The sequence below is a fragment of the Sesamum indicum genome, linkage group LG1 (assembly GCF_026168435.1).
Source record: "Sesamum indicum cultivar Baizhima isolate 11 linkage group LG1, ASM2616843v1, whole genome shotgun sequence".
NCBI classification, from domain to species: Eukaryota; Viridiplantae; Streptophyta; class Magnoliopsida; order Lamiales; family Pedaliaceae; genus Sesamum; species Sesamum indicum.
Window position 1 is genome coordinate 11,467,362 of NC_142657.1, and position 16,682 is coordinate 11,484,043.

A 16,682-nucleotide genomic window follows, 5' to 3' on the forward strand; every position below is an offset into this window, starting at 1 on the left:
CTCCACTGGCTGCATCTTTCAACTTTCTGTCCATGCTTGATAAACCTTCATAAAAATATTGGATCAACAAGTGGTTTGGGATCTACTGGTGAGAGCGGCTCTCTACTAATTGATTGAATCTTCCCTAGTATTCAAAAAGTCTTTCTCCTACAAATTGGCGAATTTTGCTGATCTCTTTCCGGATTGTTGTGGCTCGTGAAGCTGGGAAACATTTCTCAAGAAATTGTCTCTTGTGATCGTTCCAAGTCGTGATGGATCTTAAAGGTAAGAAGTATAGCCAGTCCTTAGCTTGATCGACAAGAGAGAAAGGATAGGATCTCAGTTTAATTTTTTTTTCGGTGTTCCCTTGTGGTCACATTTCGGAACAGACCACATGAGATTCCTTCAAGTGTTTATTTGGATCCTCGCCTGCAAGACCACAGAAGGTAGGAAGTAAATGAATTGATCTAGATTTTAATTCAAAATTTACCTCTAAGTCCGGGTATTCAATGCTTAGTGGTTGCTGGTTTACATCAGACAAAGTCATATCCTTGATCGTCCTTTCGGGAATTATAGCCATCGCTTCTTCTTTTGATTCACTGGAGGACTCTGCAAATTCTAGTGTTGTATCTCTCCCGTCTTCGTGGGAAGTCGATACGTCTTTAGTATGTTGTTTGGTCTCCCAACAAAATCTTCATGCGGTCTTCTCGATCTCAGGGTCGTATTGTAGTTTACCTGTACGAGAAGACCTTGGAATCAATAATGACAAAAATCCCCAGCAACGGCGCTAAAATTTGATGATTGTCAGGACCACCAAAAATAATTCCTACGAACACTTTCGTAGAAGTGGGAGTAAAAGTCGATTCCTCAAGGATTAGCTTCAAGCCGGTTCCTTCAAAAATAAAAAATAGTGGGGGGTTTGATTGTGAAGAGAATAAAAATTAAATTAAACAGAGAGATAATGAAATTAAAAGAGATAAATATAACAGGAGAGTTTTTTGGTTAAGATCGGGTTCATGCTTGATTCCATTAGTCAATCATTGATGCACATATATCAATCGTTTAAACAGATAAACCAGTTATGGTCATTAGTATGACCTAATGAGCTCACATTTCTTTACCTTTTCGTCAGTCAAGGTACGGTCGTTGGCTAAATCCCTAATCAATGAACAACCTTGAAAACGTCTACAAAGATTTAATTCATCAACAGCATTAACAATTAGAAATGCTTGATTCTAACTAACAAATTCCTACGAGGATTCATTTAACTTAGATCATGCATTCCCCATAATATAATCAACTATGATGACATAATCAATCACGCTATGTTGCTACTAATTATTGAACTTAAACAAACAATTACATGAATTTGTAAGTCAATTAGCTAAGCAAACCATTTTCATAATGAACAACTGGCCACATTATTCATTAATAAGATATTTGTAGTAAGAGCACAGAGAATGACATGAATATCCATTGAACGAAGATAGTATGCATAAATTAGATCTCACAATATTTAAAAATCAAGCAATCACCTTAACCTTAATTAAAAAATAAAAATTCTAGTCTAACATGCTAATGGGGGAACACATAAAAGATAATTGGAATTCCATCATCAAATAGGTAATGTATTAAAACTAAAAAGAATTCAAAAGATAGAATGATAGATAGAATAATAGATGTCTCATGGAGTTCAGATGTCCTCCTATTTATACTATAAGCATCATATGAATCTAGACATAGAAGATGGTTAGGTTCATAATTGACTCTAAAAAGTTAAAAAATCATTCCTTTGCATCAGCCAAATATCTCAAAGGATTCTTTCTAAGAGCAATCATTCCTTTTTCATCAGCATAAATCACATCTTTGGTTTTTCTTCAGATTTGACCGTAGCACTAAGCGTGGGCGCATCTACTCAGATCAGCAAATCAGTCAAAATGTACTCCTTCTTTCCTTAAATGCTATACTATGCCATTTTTAGCTCAAATTTGCCATCTTACTCCTCATTGAATCTTTTGAGCTAGAAATGCAATAAATTCATGTGATTAGGAATATTTTAGCTCAAAAAGGAAGGTATAAGCATCATCAAAATGGTACATTGTGCACTTATCACCTATCCCCAAGCTAATGGATAATTGGAGGTCACAAATCGAGTACTGGTACAAGGCGTAAACCAAGCTTGAGCAGGTAGGAGGGCAGTGGGTCGACACTCTACCCAATGTGTTGTGGTCCTACAGGACCACCCCTAGATCAACTACAGGATTAACTCCTTTCAATCTAGTCTACAATTCAAAAGTCATTATTCCTACTAAAGTAGGGCTAGAAAACTTCATAATCCAACACTGTGTACAAGAAGGTAACAATATCCTGTTACGTGTTAACTTGGATTTAATAGATGAAGTTCAAGAAGATGCTCGAGCCCACATGGCAAGGTACAAACAAATATTAGTGAATGCCGACAACAGAAAGGTAAGAAGGAGAGAATTTCAAGTGAAAAATCTCGTGCTAAGACGAGCAAGTGCTTTAAAACTAGTAGGAAAATTGGTTCCCAACTGATAAGGTCCTTACAAGATAACCCAGATCGTCAAATTCGGAGCATACAAGCTGAAAAACACGGATGGCGGAAAACTCTCCCGTCGGTTGAATGCTTACAACCTCAAGAAGTTTTACTCCTAGAGCCCTACTTTTGCTCACAACTTAACTGGTTTACTTATGAGCATTCTCCTACTAGAATAAGAATGATTTTCGTTCCACTGCTATACTTTATATTAATAACAAGTTGATAACCTTGCTGGCGTCGAACCCTAATAAACCATCCTCAATTGGCAAATGCATTCCTACTGGCTTCAAACCCTAATAAGCCGCCCTCAACTGGCGCACTAGGGGTTTCACGGTTACATTAAACTGGCTGAACTGAACCGAACCGAACAGAACTGAAAATTCAATTTGGTTTTCGGGTTGTTTTTTTTTTTAAGTCTGCTTTCATTTCAATTTTTTCGTCACTATTCGGTGACCTTACCGAACCAAAAATTGGTTTTTTTAGAATATTCAATTTATTTTGCTAATTATTATTACTCACTTTTATAGTTTAATTTGTCATTTTTTTATAATTTCTTTTTTTCTTGTTTCTTAGGTGTAAGTTGATGGTCGATGCTCGATGGCAAAACTTCAAATCAGTTCGCTATATATATTATTTGGATATTGGTTATTGAACATTGTAGTTGTACTATTAAATTTGAATTTCAATTAAATGAATGGATTGTTATTGTGTGCTTGTCTTTTGATTTGAAATTTTAAATTTTATTCGTAAATATTATTTTCATTATACATTTTATTTTTTAAATTTTAATATTTTGATACATGTATTTTTGGATAAAATTGAAAAAATACTAAAAATTACTCTTATATATATTTTTTTTAAAAATTGAAAAAAAAAACGAACAGTATTCGGTTTAATTTTCAGTTTCTGAAATTGGTGAACCGATTTTTCGGTTAACCAAAAATTCGGTTCGGTTCGATTGACTGAACTGAACACCCCTATGGCGCACGCATTCCTACTAGCTCGAGCCTGATAAGTCGTCCTTAGTTGGCTCACTCTGGCTCATTTCTTGAACCGATTACGAGCCCTAATAAGCCGTCCCTAGCTGACACATTCCTTCTCACTTTTCCAGGCTATGCACCTAAATAAATTGCCTTTTAGTAGGCACATTTACTTAGCTATAAGAGGTGTCATCTAGTAGCATACATACACTCAATTACGACATGGTGTACTCTTCTATTTATCTCAATACTCTAGCACTCACTTACCTCGTATTGCACCAGGTTATACTTTACCCTTTCTAAATGAAGATGTCTATACCCTACTCTCAAGGAGAAATCCTGGAGCAAGTCTAGAGGAAGGACAACTCACCTTGCTGAAAGTAGGATGACAATTACCAACATGGTCCATCAACAAGGAGGAACATACAAAGCTATTACCAGCCATTTTGCTCCAACAAGTATATCCTTACTTATCTAAATCAGCAAGTAGTTGTACGCCTTATCTTGCAAAATGCATGCCCTATTTGTTGGTGACTAAATTTTGCTAACACTTTTCATAAAAATCCTTCTCTCTCGCGGTAAGCATATATCGCCAAAAATGTCCTACTTGATATTTTACCACTTAGGGAAAGTATCACTTAATCTTGCTATTACAATGAGACTCAACGTCTCACTTTCCTTCTACCACTAACCACCTACAAGGAAAAACAGCTTGGACAAAAACATATTGCAATTGTAATACTAGGATATCCCCAGCATTTTAGTATTCTATCCTGTAGAAAAATTGAAGCATGCCAAGGGCATACTCGTTCGAAATACAATAGCAAATAAATAGGAATAAAGTAGAAGCATATTATAAACCATTGAAAGAAAGAAAGAGGGAAAATAGAATCCAAGGCACCTCTATGCCATCGCAAGTCAAACATATTCAAGCCCACACCTGGTCATTTTCAAACCTCACACATGAAGTATCCCAAATATCCATCGCAAAAATAAAATTATTTTCTTGTAGAAAGAAAATCCCACTCATTTACCAGTATGAGGGGGAATATTTTCTTCACTAACTACAGCAGAAAGAGCAATTAGAAGAGGAATTACATCTTCCACCACCTGGCCTATAGATCCAGCATCACAGGATCCTGCTCAGTAGGAGGACTCTTTAGCACCTCAAGAGGACCCTCATCATCCAGCTCAAGGGTGTTGGCCAACCCAGCATTTTCATCCAGGAAAGAAGCATCTACACCATCTGGAGGATAGCCTGTGACAGAGAACTGCTGTGCACAAGTTTGAAACTCATGGAAATAATATTTCAAGGCTCGATCAGCAAGCAGGTTCTTGAATTCCAGGGACTTCTTGTACTCAGCCAGGCGACTCACTCATAGACCCGCGTGCAGCTGACCCATCATGCTATATATGTGTTTATTGACATGTTCGTCCAACATAGCAATTGACTCATCCATCCTTTCTACGTGTCTGATGACATGTCACTTCAGCACAACAGTGGAGTGTACACCAGTCCTATGTGTTGGTGACATTGCACATCCATCACAACAGTTGACTCATCAGCTCATCTTACATGTCCATTGACATGTATCTCCAGCACAGTAGTTGACTCTTCGATTTGTCCTACGTGTCAAGCATATTGTTGATAACTTGCTCAAGTATCGGTGACTGCGCAAGTTCCTCTGACGTGGATCATGATGACGTGTTATGGGGAAAATCATGACAAGTTCCAAGTTTATATTTCGATTTTCGGAATTTAACTTGAATAAATAAGAAACCCCTGGCGCCAGCAGCCCTCTCCTAAACCCACCATCACCACCACCATAGGCAATCACCTATGTATCCCTTTTCCGGCCAGTCTCCACCATCGACTCAGCAGCGCCTCCATCTCCTCAGACAGAGAGGACTTTATACGCCCAATTTCAACGGTAGAGAAGAAGATGTATTTTCCCTTCATTTTATTTCTTCTTTTGGGAATAGGGCTCCGGGATTTCAACAGTTTGAGTTGTGACTTCTGATAAAGTGTTTGATATCACAGTTGAAACTCGATGGTCATCCTTGTAATTGTTAATCTCATACCTACTCTAATGGTGCTGAGGCAATGAAAGTAGAGGCACTGATCTAGGTGGAGGAGGTGACTGGTGAGTGTATATTATTTTCTCAGTTACGGTAAGGTATGGAAGGAGGAGTATCTGAACAGAGACGTGGGGCATTGAATCTTTAGGCCAATTAGGTTTCTGCCTAGTTCTTGAGTATCAAGGATAAGGAATTGTTTGCTTTTCCAGCTTTATTCATTTTCCATTAATCCAAAACTTCTAATCAGTTACTCAGTTTTATGATTAGGGTCGAAAATATTTAAAATTAAAAGTTAAAATTAAAAATAACAAAATATTTATAATTTTACTAATAAAATGTAGAAATTGACAAAAGGAAATGTTTTCCGCGCTTAAATCAAATTAATTTAATCAATTCAAAAATAAAGATTATAATATTGAATACTTTTTTCAGCTTATCTTCGACCAAAAAATGATAATTGATTGTGAAGTATGTTGGTTTGAAGCACAAAAATAGCTCACAAGCGAATGAGCACAGGATTCTCGCAGAACCCCAACAGTACACTGAAACATACACACCAAAAGAAGTAGGGAAAAATGCAAGTCCCCACATTCTTCAGTAAAGAAATCGAGCTGGTATGCAAAGAATCTCAATGCTCATAACCAGAAACTGTCGTGCCAAAAAGGGTAACAACAGACTCGAATCAGTAGCCTGAATATCCAAGTTAACATTACAGGGTCATGGGGTTAGCGGTCCGGTGGTAAGCAATGGACCGGGACAAAAGGAATCCCATTAAGTTAACTAAGACACCACCTTTTGCAGACAACAATTAACCTACCTATTACAATGACAACAAATCCTTTACCTTCCGACGATTGTAAGTTCTCTACCACAGCTAATTTTTCAAGAACCTGGGAGCGAAGTTCTGTTACAGGATTGATATGTTAGCAAACCCACCGTCTAATAGTAGGGAGACGGCGAGTTCAGAGTTGGTTGGTCCCTGGCGCGTTCCATTTACAACAACACATATATACAAAAAAAACTGCAATGTGCCTATTGTAGACTGTTGTTATCCGCGCATCAGGTCAATTCCTCCCTGGGAGCTTTTGACGTCCAGCCGTGAACCCAATGGCCAAACGCTTGTTCCGGAGTTAGGAGTGAGGTTTTGAGTTGGAGCAGTACTGAGTGGGGTTGAAGAATTCTCCGCAGGTTGTTGTTCTAGCAGGTATTTTTCATCTGTTGATCCGGAGTCAGCTTTGTTCTTTGCCTTTGTACCTCCGTACACAAAGCTGCATGCAACCACCTGCCGAAAAATTTATCAAGCACCGAGTTTGCATCAACTTAATTCTCCGATATGACGACTTATGCAAGACTAGCAAGGGCAATAGGCAATATAGGGGACTTTGCCCCTGATAGAATAGAGAATGTGGCCAAATGTATACCTGCACGGGGTTTGCTGCGATGAGCTTACCGCCTATCGCACCACCGATCATATGGCCATCAGGACTACAGACAGAAATGCTTATACCACCAGTCCGATTGCGTGGACCACCACTTTCAGCAAGCAAGTAAGAACCAGACAAGCATAGTATCTCAAAACGGCCCTAAAAGAATAACATGGTGTATTAGTCGCTTCTGCAAGAGGCAGTAAGACATACTACAACAAAATATGCCGCACACTGTAGTTGTAGCAATGCATAACATGAGAATTGCATCTTGAGATTGTTACTTGCAGCAAGCTAGATGACAAAGATAATAAATTAAAATCTGCAATAATCTTTTTCGTTCTAGAGCTTGATAATACAAACTAATCAAATCTTTCCAATAAATATACGAAAAGGAAACATGTACAAATAGGAACAAGAAACAGCACAAAAGAACTTGAACCACTGAAGTTGATTTGTTTGGTGCCCTTAACTGTGGCATTCTACAGCATGATCAGTAAACATCAATCATACACGATCTTAATGTTTACTTAGACAGGAAAAAGAAGCGAAGATACTGAACTAGATTTCATTCTCTCGCCTTTTAAGTGCATGAATCAATATATTGGCAAGAATTATCTTGTCAATTGCGACATGCATCACTCAACACTTTGGGAAGGGAACCAAAGTAAATTGTAATTATATAAATGCTGCTCCACTGTACTGTGTAGTCCCAGGCATTTAATCTTTTATATAGAACATGGAATCAAGCAAAATTGGTCAATTTCCAATGCTGATCAGAGGCAGATAGAATCATTATAATGCCAATTTTTAAACCCCCCCCCCCCATCATGCATGTCACAGCAAAGTCAATAGGAGCCTCACTCTGGTGCAAGTCACAAAATAAATCCAATACTCTCTCCTGAGATTTGACCTAATTACACGTAAACCTAGAGGTTTAGGAAATGACATCTAGTACCCTATCATTTGCTATTATCTGACATACTGACTAACCATTAATGATATTAACTGAGTTTTCGAGACTCTGAATAAGAATTGAGTGAAAATCCAATTTTAACTTTGACAAACTATTTCATAACTACACAAAACCCCTTAAAGTTTAAGCTAAATGCAAATATGCCCTTCCAAAGTTTTTATAGTTACATATACCTTTATAAAATTTTTAAATATCATCCTACAAATAATCTAAACATTTTACAATACTACCAACATCATTATCTTAGTAAAATGATCAATTTTAAATTAATTTTTGGTTGAAATTTATAAAAGTTTCTCTAAAAGTTATATCATGTTTATCAATTAAAATTTTTATTTATTTATACTACTCTTATAAATTTAATGTTTCTAACTTCTAATAAAAAATTTAAAATCATCTCATAGAATTAATTAAGTATATTCTAAATTACTTCAATCAAAAATTATTTTGAAAAAATCCAATTGAATATATCGTTTATATGTTAATTTGATACCCATTTATCTTGTTTTTGGAAAATTAAATTAATGCGTACGGTGCATCATTGTGAATCATATGAAACAATTAGTTTTTTTTATATCAAATCAACTTTTAGAAACTAACTTGAATTTTCTTATATTTGACGATAAAGCATAATATAAGCAAGTGAAGATCTAGAAATATATTTTTATTATTTTATTTTTAATACATATTAAACTCCAGGGGTCTAGTTCTAAAATAATTTTTTTTGATGCAATTGTAATATGACAAACCTACCCCACTTGTCTTTCTTTCAATAGTAAGCGGAGATGGCACTAGTCTTTCTATATTGATTTGACTGTTTCATCTGAGTTCTAGAGGTTGAATCATCCGTTTTCAATCTCCAAACGGCTGCTTTGAAGCATCTGGTATTGCTTAGCCATAAGGAGGGATGTCCCTGTAATTTGAATAAACCTTAGGGGAGGTTTGTGTGAGAGTAGTTTTATCAAGAACATTAGTGTTTTTTAACAGTCGTCAGTCTCAAGGGTGGTAGATGAATTTTTTCAAATTTGAGGGGGACTAAGTGTAATTAGACCAAACCTCAAGAGAGAGCGTTGTAATTATCCTTGTGAAAATGACAGTTTTAGCAAAGAAAACACCATATGGTAATTATATTAGCAATTTAGCATGAAATATCTAATCTTCAAGACAGATTTCCTGATACTAGAAGACACAAACAGAACCAATTTTAATTTTTAAAACAAAGGTTCACTGAAACCAGAGTAAAGACTGCAAAGCAAGGCAGGTATCTCAAGCATCCTATTTCTGGGAAGATCAACTGAAATTAATTCGCACCATAAAGTAGTGAAGCAAAATAACCATCATGAACCTAAATCTAACAGAACCCATGAGTAGTCAACATCTCAATATACAATCTCCTAGCTACATTGCATACTCATTGGACTTCTCATTTGCAAAATCCTTTCGGAGGATACAGATCCTTCAAGATATTAGATTCTCTTGTCTGCAAATTATTTTACATGAAGTATCCTGGAATATAAATTGAACTATGACATAAAGCAACAGCAGTGACACACTAATTCCTTCTTGTTCATCACCAGCAACCCAAGCAAGAAAAACATTGGCACCTTTCAACAGTGGTAAACTAGATGCAGTTGTGATTAGGCACACATTGGAAAATATTTCACAATAGCTTATACTCACTGTCTTGAAAAGTTAAAAGAATTGAAGGAAAGTGATTATCAGAATCTGGCTTCAACTAATCAATCTTAAAATTAATGCAAAGAACTTTCCAGGTCTTTTAAATATAACCGTATAAAGAACATGAGCAGGTAAAAGGTGCCTCAACCTCATATGTTACAGTGCCACCAGAAGTTGTAGGTTGGCGTAGTGTCACAGCAGAAACTGATCCACTACCAGACAAGATACATAAAGCTCTCGGTCTCTGTTGTGCAAAGGCCAATATTTTTGCCGCAACATCCTGCAGGAAACTTAAATTAATACTCAGTCCCCCACATAATACTGCCTTGACACAAAAAATTTACTATTGCATGTGAAGCATGTAGCAATACAAACATTGACATGTTCTTTGATTAAGTCAACATAGAGGTCTAACATGAGTGTAACAGCATAAAACTTATCAAATCAAGGTCTGGTAATAAGAGCAGTAGAAACCAGACTAACGCTCAGAAAAATGCTTTCAGTTTACCACCAAAATGGTCTCAATTCAGTACGGTATCTATGTGAAGTTCAACTGCTTTATGCATTAATCTTAACTTGAGTCAAAGGAAGTTCATAAAACTTATCAGAAACCTTTGTGATGGAGCAATATGGGACGAGTAAAGTGTAAAGTTGCAGATGAAAACTGCTATAATGATTATGCAAATGTGGCGCAGAACAAACCTCTCCAGCTTGAATGTGCAGCACGTGTGGAGTAAAAGCTAGTCCAGCAGAACTGTTCATCCAGTCACCTGATTAAAGAAAAGTTTTTCAGAAGCTCATAGCTACTAAAAGCACTTGGAGAGAGAATAAACCAACATATAACCACAAAGAAAACAACAATTGCTCTCCCGAAAGTAATTATTTCTTAGCTTTCTTTTTGGATGGAGAGGGTTGCTGGTCAGGATTTAAGCATTTAACAAGCGTATAGAGCACCAACATCTAAATACTAAAATGAGACCTCACAATGATTATATCGATATGACTACTGAGGCATGGCCCGATATGACTACTGGGGCATGGCCTAGAGACATACCTAATAATTTCATTTTTCTAAAAAGAAAAGAAACTCATTTTGCTATGAGTTTAGAGGAAAACAAAAGGCACAAACACAACACTTAGACGCTCAATAAGGGACAAGCAAAAGATTCCACAGACTATTATTTCATTAACAACTAGAATATCATATTTTGTCCAAATTATACCTCTAAGCTGATATATCTTTCTTTTTTCTTATAATCCTGCTGTTTAAAGCCACATCAAATTTTCCCCTTCTTTTGAACTTTTTTTTTCCTTTTTGGAAGGTTTGTGTCATATGGGTTCGTAGATAGGGCTCAACACACACAGAAGATAAGTGACCATCTCAAAGCTGAGTACAGGCAAAGCAAGATAAACATCATTCAGGCTATCATGCAAGGCGTTATAATACTGAAGATCAATCTACTCAGAGAAAACATACCAAGTGGAGCAAGTTTCTGTTTCCACCCAGTTCCTGGCGGCCTCCCTCTGCGTGGTTTTTCGCCTGGGGTGACAGTCCCGGAGGACGGCGTGGAGGTAGACATTGGAGACAGTCCTAAAGACATGTTAGCTCCATCAGGGCCATATTTCCTAGGCCTGCCCCTTTTCTTCTTCACCGTCTCCCCACCCCGGGGAGAACTGGAAACGATAGACATATTCATTCTATCACTCATTCCATGAGCAAAATCGGATGAGGGGTTCTCAACGTGGAATGCTGAACCACTCACAGAACCTCCACTGATCCCTACATTTGGATGTACTTGAATGTTAGGATTAGAATGAGTCTTGAAAACAGGTGGCGTGTTTATCCCACCAGCCTGTGCAGTGGCTGAACCTCCACCAGCACCATGAACATTGTGGCCAGGCCCCGAACCACCAGAACCACCAAATCCCGCTCTATTGAGGTAATATGAAGCTGACCCTTGTAATGTCATCCCCTCTCTCCCATCCATTCATTTACTGGCAAAATCACACTAAAGATCCAATTCTTGAGATTTTTCACCCTAAAAACCAGAGTCTTCCAATGTTCCAGCCTAAAATTGCAAATCTGTAACTAACCCACCAAAGCAATTAGATCAAAAACCTAATAAACAAACCGAAAGCAGAAACACAACAAGAATTACAACACTACAACGGGAAAGGTTGAAGTTTTAACTAGGGTTTATCATGGGTTTTTCCATTAATTACGGAAGAGAGTGAAAAAATCGATAAAATATGAAATTTGAGGTCTCAACCGGAAACAGAAAACTCAAAAGATATAAAAAAAAAAAAACCCTCAAAAAGTTGAATCCTGGGGCAGATTAAATGCCAGGAGCAAACATTAAAGCTTATCCGAAAAATGTAGAAAACACATAGCTACCCAACCATCAAATTCTCAGCTCTAATTCCACAGCTGCTCAACTACAGTCAAAGCATCAAGGAAAAACGGGTGAAGAGGGAATGAAACCCTAGATTTAGAATGTGGGGGAGAGAGAGAGGAATGGGGAGGTTTTGGAAAGAGGAGGGAGAGTAAAGACAAAAGTGAGATGAAATAGAAAATTTTCAGCTTTTGAATTAAAGTAAGGGGAAGGCCACCTTTTCTATTACTCATTATGGCCTAATTACTCTTTGCACCCTCAACTATGGCATATATTGCATTCACCCCCCCTTATTACATAAAACATATGAAAAATGCCCTTTCAACCGTTTAAAAATTTTCTGATGTTACTTTCGAAAATTACAAAGTTACCGTTCTATGATTAATTATATTTTACCCCTTAATAAAATTTTAAAATGCACGAAAACCCCAACTACATTTTACCAACTATTAATATGTCTACCTTAAAATATCAATCAAATATGTGGCGTAAATAACTAAATATAATAGTTTATGTAAGTTTGAGACATAATATTGCTTTTTTAGGAGCACAATTCGTTAGATCTCGTTAGGTTTTCATCCAATTTTTTTGTTAACTGATTAAAACGCCCTTTTAAATTATGAATATAATTTTATATATTTTAAAGAAATTAAATACTCTTTTAAAAAATATTCCATATGAATTATTTACTGTATTCACCCTCATATTTTTTAATTTTTGTCAGGAAAAAAAATAGAGTAAGGATAAAAATTACTACCCTACGATGTACTCATGAAGGAAATGATCTTTACATGGAAATGAAAGAATCTGGAGTGATTAATGAAGAAAATATTGCAGAATCAGAAGTGGCTCTAGTTACGGTCAGATGAATGAACCGCTCGGAGCTCGTATGAGAGTTGGTTTGACTGCTCTAACGACGGCGGAATATTTCTAAGTTTAAGGCTACATAATTCTTTTCCACTTGATATGATATTTATAATTTTCAAATAACGAAAAAATATTCATAATTATATTAAATTTTAAGAAAGATAATTGTAATTTACCCAACTTTTATGAGGTGTTGCGCCAATTTCTTCCAATGGAAATTATTGCACGTCCTAGTAAAGGATGTTTGTGTCATTTTTTGAATTTCAAGGGAATGAATGCAATTTATATTATTTTTTAAGGGCGTAAAGTGTAATTAACCTAAAAACAAATAAATGAAAAAAATATATTGTTGTTGGGTGGGGACGGAGCAGGCGTTAAGGACTCTGACTCTGATGACTTTAGAAGTTTGAAGGCATTGGTGAACAGTTGGGTGCACCTAAGTACCACCAACATGTCCTTATCACCCCAATCCCACAATCATCCCATTGTTGCAACACTATTATTATAGAGTTATTTAATATAATTTTTTAAAGTATCTTATAAATTTTTAAATATATACAAATTCTTTTTTAGGATTGAATTTATTTTGTCCTATGTAATTAGAGGTAGCAAATGGGTGGTTTCGAATGGATTTGATTGGGTTGATAATGGCTGGATCCAATCCAAATTTATGGGTTAGATATGAGTTTGATTGAAAACAAGTTGGTTTAGGTATTATTGGATGCAATACAATAAGAATTCTTTTTTGATAGAATATCGTGTACTAATTTTTAAGCTATGTATGTTGTTATGATATCAAAATATAATTATGTTTAGAGAGTGAGAGAGATAATTTAGAGAGTAAGAGAAGTGTGAGAAAGGTCTCATGAAGGTGCTTGGAAGTGCCCTGAGTATGGAAGAGTAAACCTGTATTATAGGAGGGTGCCCTGTTCCAATAGGGTTGTGCATGTTTCCTCCACTTTCAGGAAAAGTGGATGAAGGTCATTTGGATAAGCCATAATTTAATTTTATCTTATGTTAGAAGTGCTTTTAAATCCTTATCTCCAAGTTTGGAGGGACTCTTCATCAGTAAGAACTCATAACCGCTAGGGAGTTTAAGCTGCCAAGGAGTCCAGACTTTAGAAGCACCTTCCTCGTCTGCAAGGAGTCCTAGCAGTCAGGGAGTCCTAGTTGTTAGGGAGTATTTTCTTACTTACTTTGTCTTGGAAGATCCCTCATTTGTGAGGCATCTCAGTCGCAACGGTTGGGTCCTCCTAAGACTGATGTGGTCCAATATGGCTGTTGACAAGATGTCACATAGGAGAGTAGGCTGCCATGTGTGTGGGCCTTTTAGATCGAAGATTTGTCGAGCTTTGGTCATGGTTCGAGTAGGGGGATGCCTTTAGTCTCCTCCCTTTTTCAATCTGTTTTCTAGGGGGCACCTGTCAAAGTCGCCTACCAGGTCCTCTTAGGTCTCCTAGGATGTTGAGGGCTTCTCGTTTCTTTTTTAGATCACTCTGGCCTTGGGCCAGTTAATTTTTATGCACATTAATAGCCCCCCACTCTCATAAGTGGAGATTTCGACACTTATTTAGACTAGAAGTCTTCAGAGGTCGGGTACGAATAATGAACTTTTCTTTTGCTCTCTCTCTTTTTTTTTTTTTTTTCGAATTCCTGCAAAGAATGTCAGTAGCATAACAATGCTTAAGATAAAAAGAGAGCTTACTTCGTGCCTGTATGGAGCAGGACTTTTTATGAGGATGCTTCCATAGAGGAAGGTTTAACGGGTGCCTTTTATTCCTACTCCGATGTTGGGCTTTATCTTTCTGCAAGAGCATGTTAAATAACAAAGACACATATATGTACTACGGATAGGTCTTGCACTGAGCAAAATTATTGTGCCTCCTCCTCAGAGGGCTTATTTGGGGGGGGGGGTTTAGAGCAAGACTCAGGAACCTCACCGGAGGAAAAATAAGGTATCCGTCGGAAGCAAGGCTTAGATGCCTCCACGGAGGAGGGTTTAGGTGCCTGCACGGGACAGAGCTTAAAAGTCCCCAAAGAAGGACCTAAGTACCTGCTCGGGGAAGCACCTGTGTGGAAGACATGGCTTTTTATGAGAGGGATGCATTCCTCATGAAATCCCTACCAGAAGCACATGTTAACACGTTAAAAGTGGTAAAATAAACCTCCGAGATTATTTAATTAAAGTATTAAAAACATTCCTTTAGGAAAGCTTGCATGTGAAAAATTATTCAGTGAGGGGGATGCCCCCTTGGGGCAGAGCTTATTTTCTGAGGGGGATGTCCCCTTGGTGTAGGAATTTTTATTAGGAAGATGCCTGCCTCGGGGGCAGGGTTTATTCTTAGAAGACGTCTGGGTGGAGTAGGTCCCCGACCTCTTATTCCTTGCTTTTTTTCACCAAGGACAGCATTTTTGTACTCTCTAGCCTCCTCCAAGTTGATGTATTGTTCAGTTAGTGCTAGGAGATTGTAAAAATTGCAAGGGGGCTTCTTAGTTAAGGACTTGAAGAAATCCCACTCCTGTAATCCCTGCGTAAAAGCACAAACTAGTGTATTAGATGTTGCAGTAGGGACCTCTAAGACCGCTAAATAAAAGCATTGAAGATACTCGTAGTGATTTTCCTTCTCTTTGTTGTAAAGAGAAAAGGCTCATGATTGTCTTTTGACATCATTTACTATTGAAAAATTGACGGGGAAAGAAAGAACGAAATTCTCTGAACGATCGGATAGATCCTGATGGCAATTGATTGAACTACTGTTGGGCCAATCATATGAAGGTGGTTACAAACACACGGCACTTAACCCCAACAGTGTAACGGTGGAGAAGGGCAACATTCTCAAAGTAGGAGAGGTGCTCCTACGGATCCGTGATTCCATCATACTCCGGCAGGTTGGGCTCCTTCTAGTTGAGGGGGAGTTCGTCTGCCATGATTTCTTCACTGAAAAGGATATCCTATTGTTTCTCCGAGGGCGTTCCCGCAATTTGGTACTGGACGTCTTGGAGGTCTTTTTGCAAACATTCCAGACATGCTAGCCACTGAGGAGGGACGCCCTGTTGGATTTGCGAGGGGGGTCCCTGACCTCCTGCAATTGGTGGTTCAAAGGCAGGGGATACCCTTTTACCTTCTTCCTTGGGGGCATCCACATCTAATGGAGTTACTGTGTAGGCTGGACTAGTGTACCCATTTGCTCCCATATGGCCGCTGTGATTATCTACTATATGGTCCATGAGAGTCTTGGAAGGAGTCCTGAGGAGGTGTCTGAGGAGGGACTATGGTGTGGAGGCTCAATCAGCGGGTCAGCGTGTCTAGGGGGTCCTGGGACCATCGCTCTACTGGCGGGGGCCAAGGATATTCCTGCAACACCTTGCAAAGTCTGATTGTTGCCAGGTGCCTCCACAACCTTTTGTTTTGCTTGCAGGATTGCTGGGGGTTTTCATGATAACTCACGTCTTTAACTCAAGTTTACCACAGACGAAGCTAATGATGCATTCACAAAATGCACGAGTCCAATTGATATGGACTATGCTCAAAGCTTGGGCCAAATCGAATGCAAATCCTGAAAGAGGACCTGCAAAATGGCGTTCGCACTCCAACGCCCAAGTAAGTAACTGATTTGTAATTGAATAAAGTCAAAAAAAGTAAATAAATGTAAGTGAAATCAAGATAATGATTAATAAAGTCGGTAGAAAGTACAACATGTAATATTGTGCTTGTAGATTGCTTAGAGAATGTTTAGAAAGTATTTA

The 16,682-nt window shown here is 37.7% G+C and overlaps 1 protein-coding gene and 1 long non-coding RNA gene across 2 annotated transcripts; one reads left to right on the top strand and one right to left on the bottom strand.

The window, feature by feature from the left end:
• The first annotated feature begins 5,239 nt into the window (after nucleotides 1-5,239).
• LOC148789458 (uncharacterized) lies at nucleotides 5,240-5,863 on the top strand. Its single transcript, XR_016067240.1, has 2 exons — nucleotides 5,240-5,464; nucleotides 5,561-5,863. It is a non-coding gene; the product is annotated as an uncharacterized LOC148789458 (long non-coding RNA).
• A 352-nt stretch (nucleotides 5,864-6,215) lies between these two features.
• Nucleotides 6,216-12,252, bottom strand: LOC105157783 (AT-hook motif nuclear-localized protein 5). The gene is made up of 6 exons (XM_020694999.2): nucleotides 12,076-12,252; nucleotides 11,153-11,764; nucleotides 10,378-10,445; nucleotides 9,824-9,955; nucleotides 7,020-7,181; nucleotides 6,216-6,880 (listed from the first exon to the last, which is right to left on the bottom strand). The coding sequence occupies exons 2-6, from the start codon at nucleotides 11,661-11,663 to the stop codon at nucleotides 6,647-6,649; spliced, it is 1,107 nt and encodes a 368-aa protein (XP_020550658.1). The 5' UTR covers nucleotides 11,664-11,764; nucleotides 12,076-12,252; the 3' UTR covers nucleotides 6,216-6,646.
• Nucleotides 12,253-16,682: the final 4,430 nt, after the last annotated feature.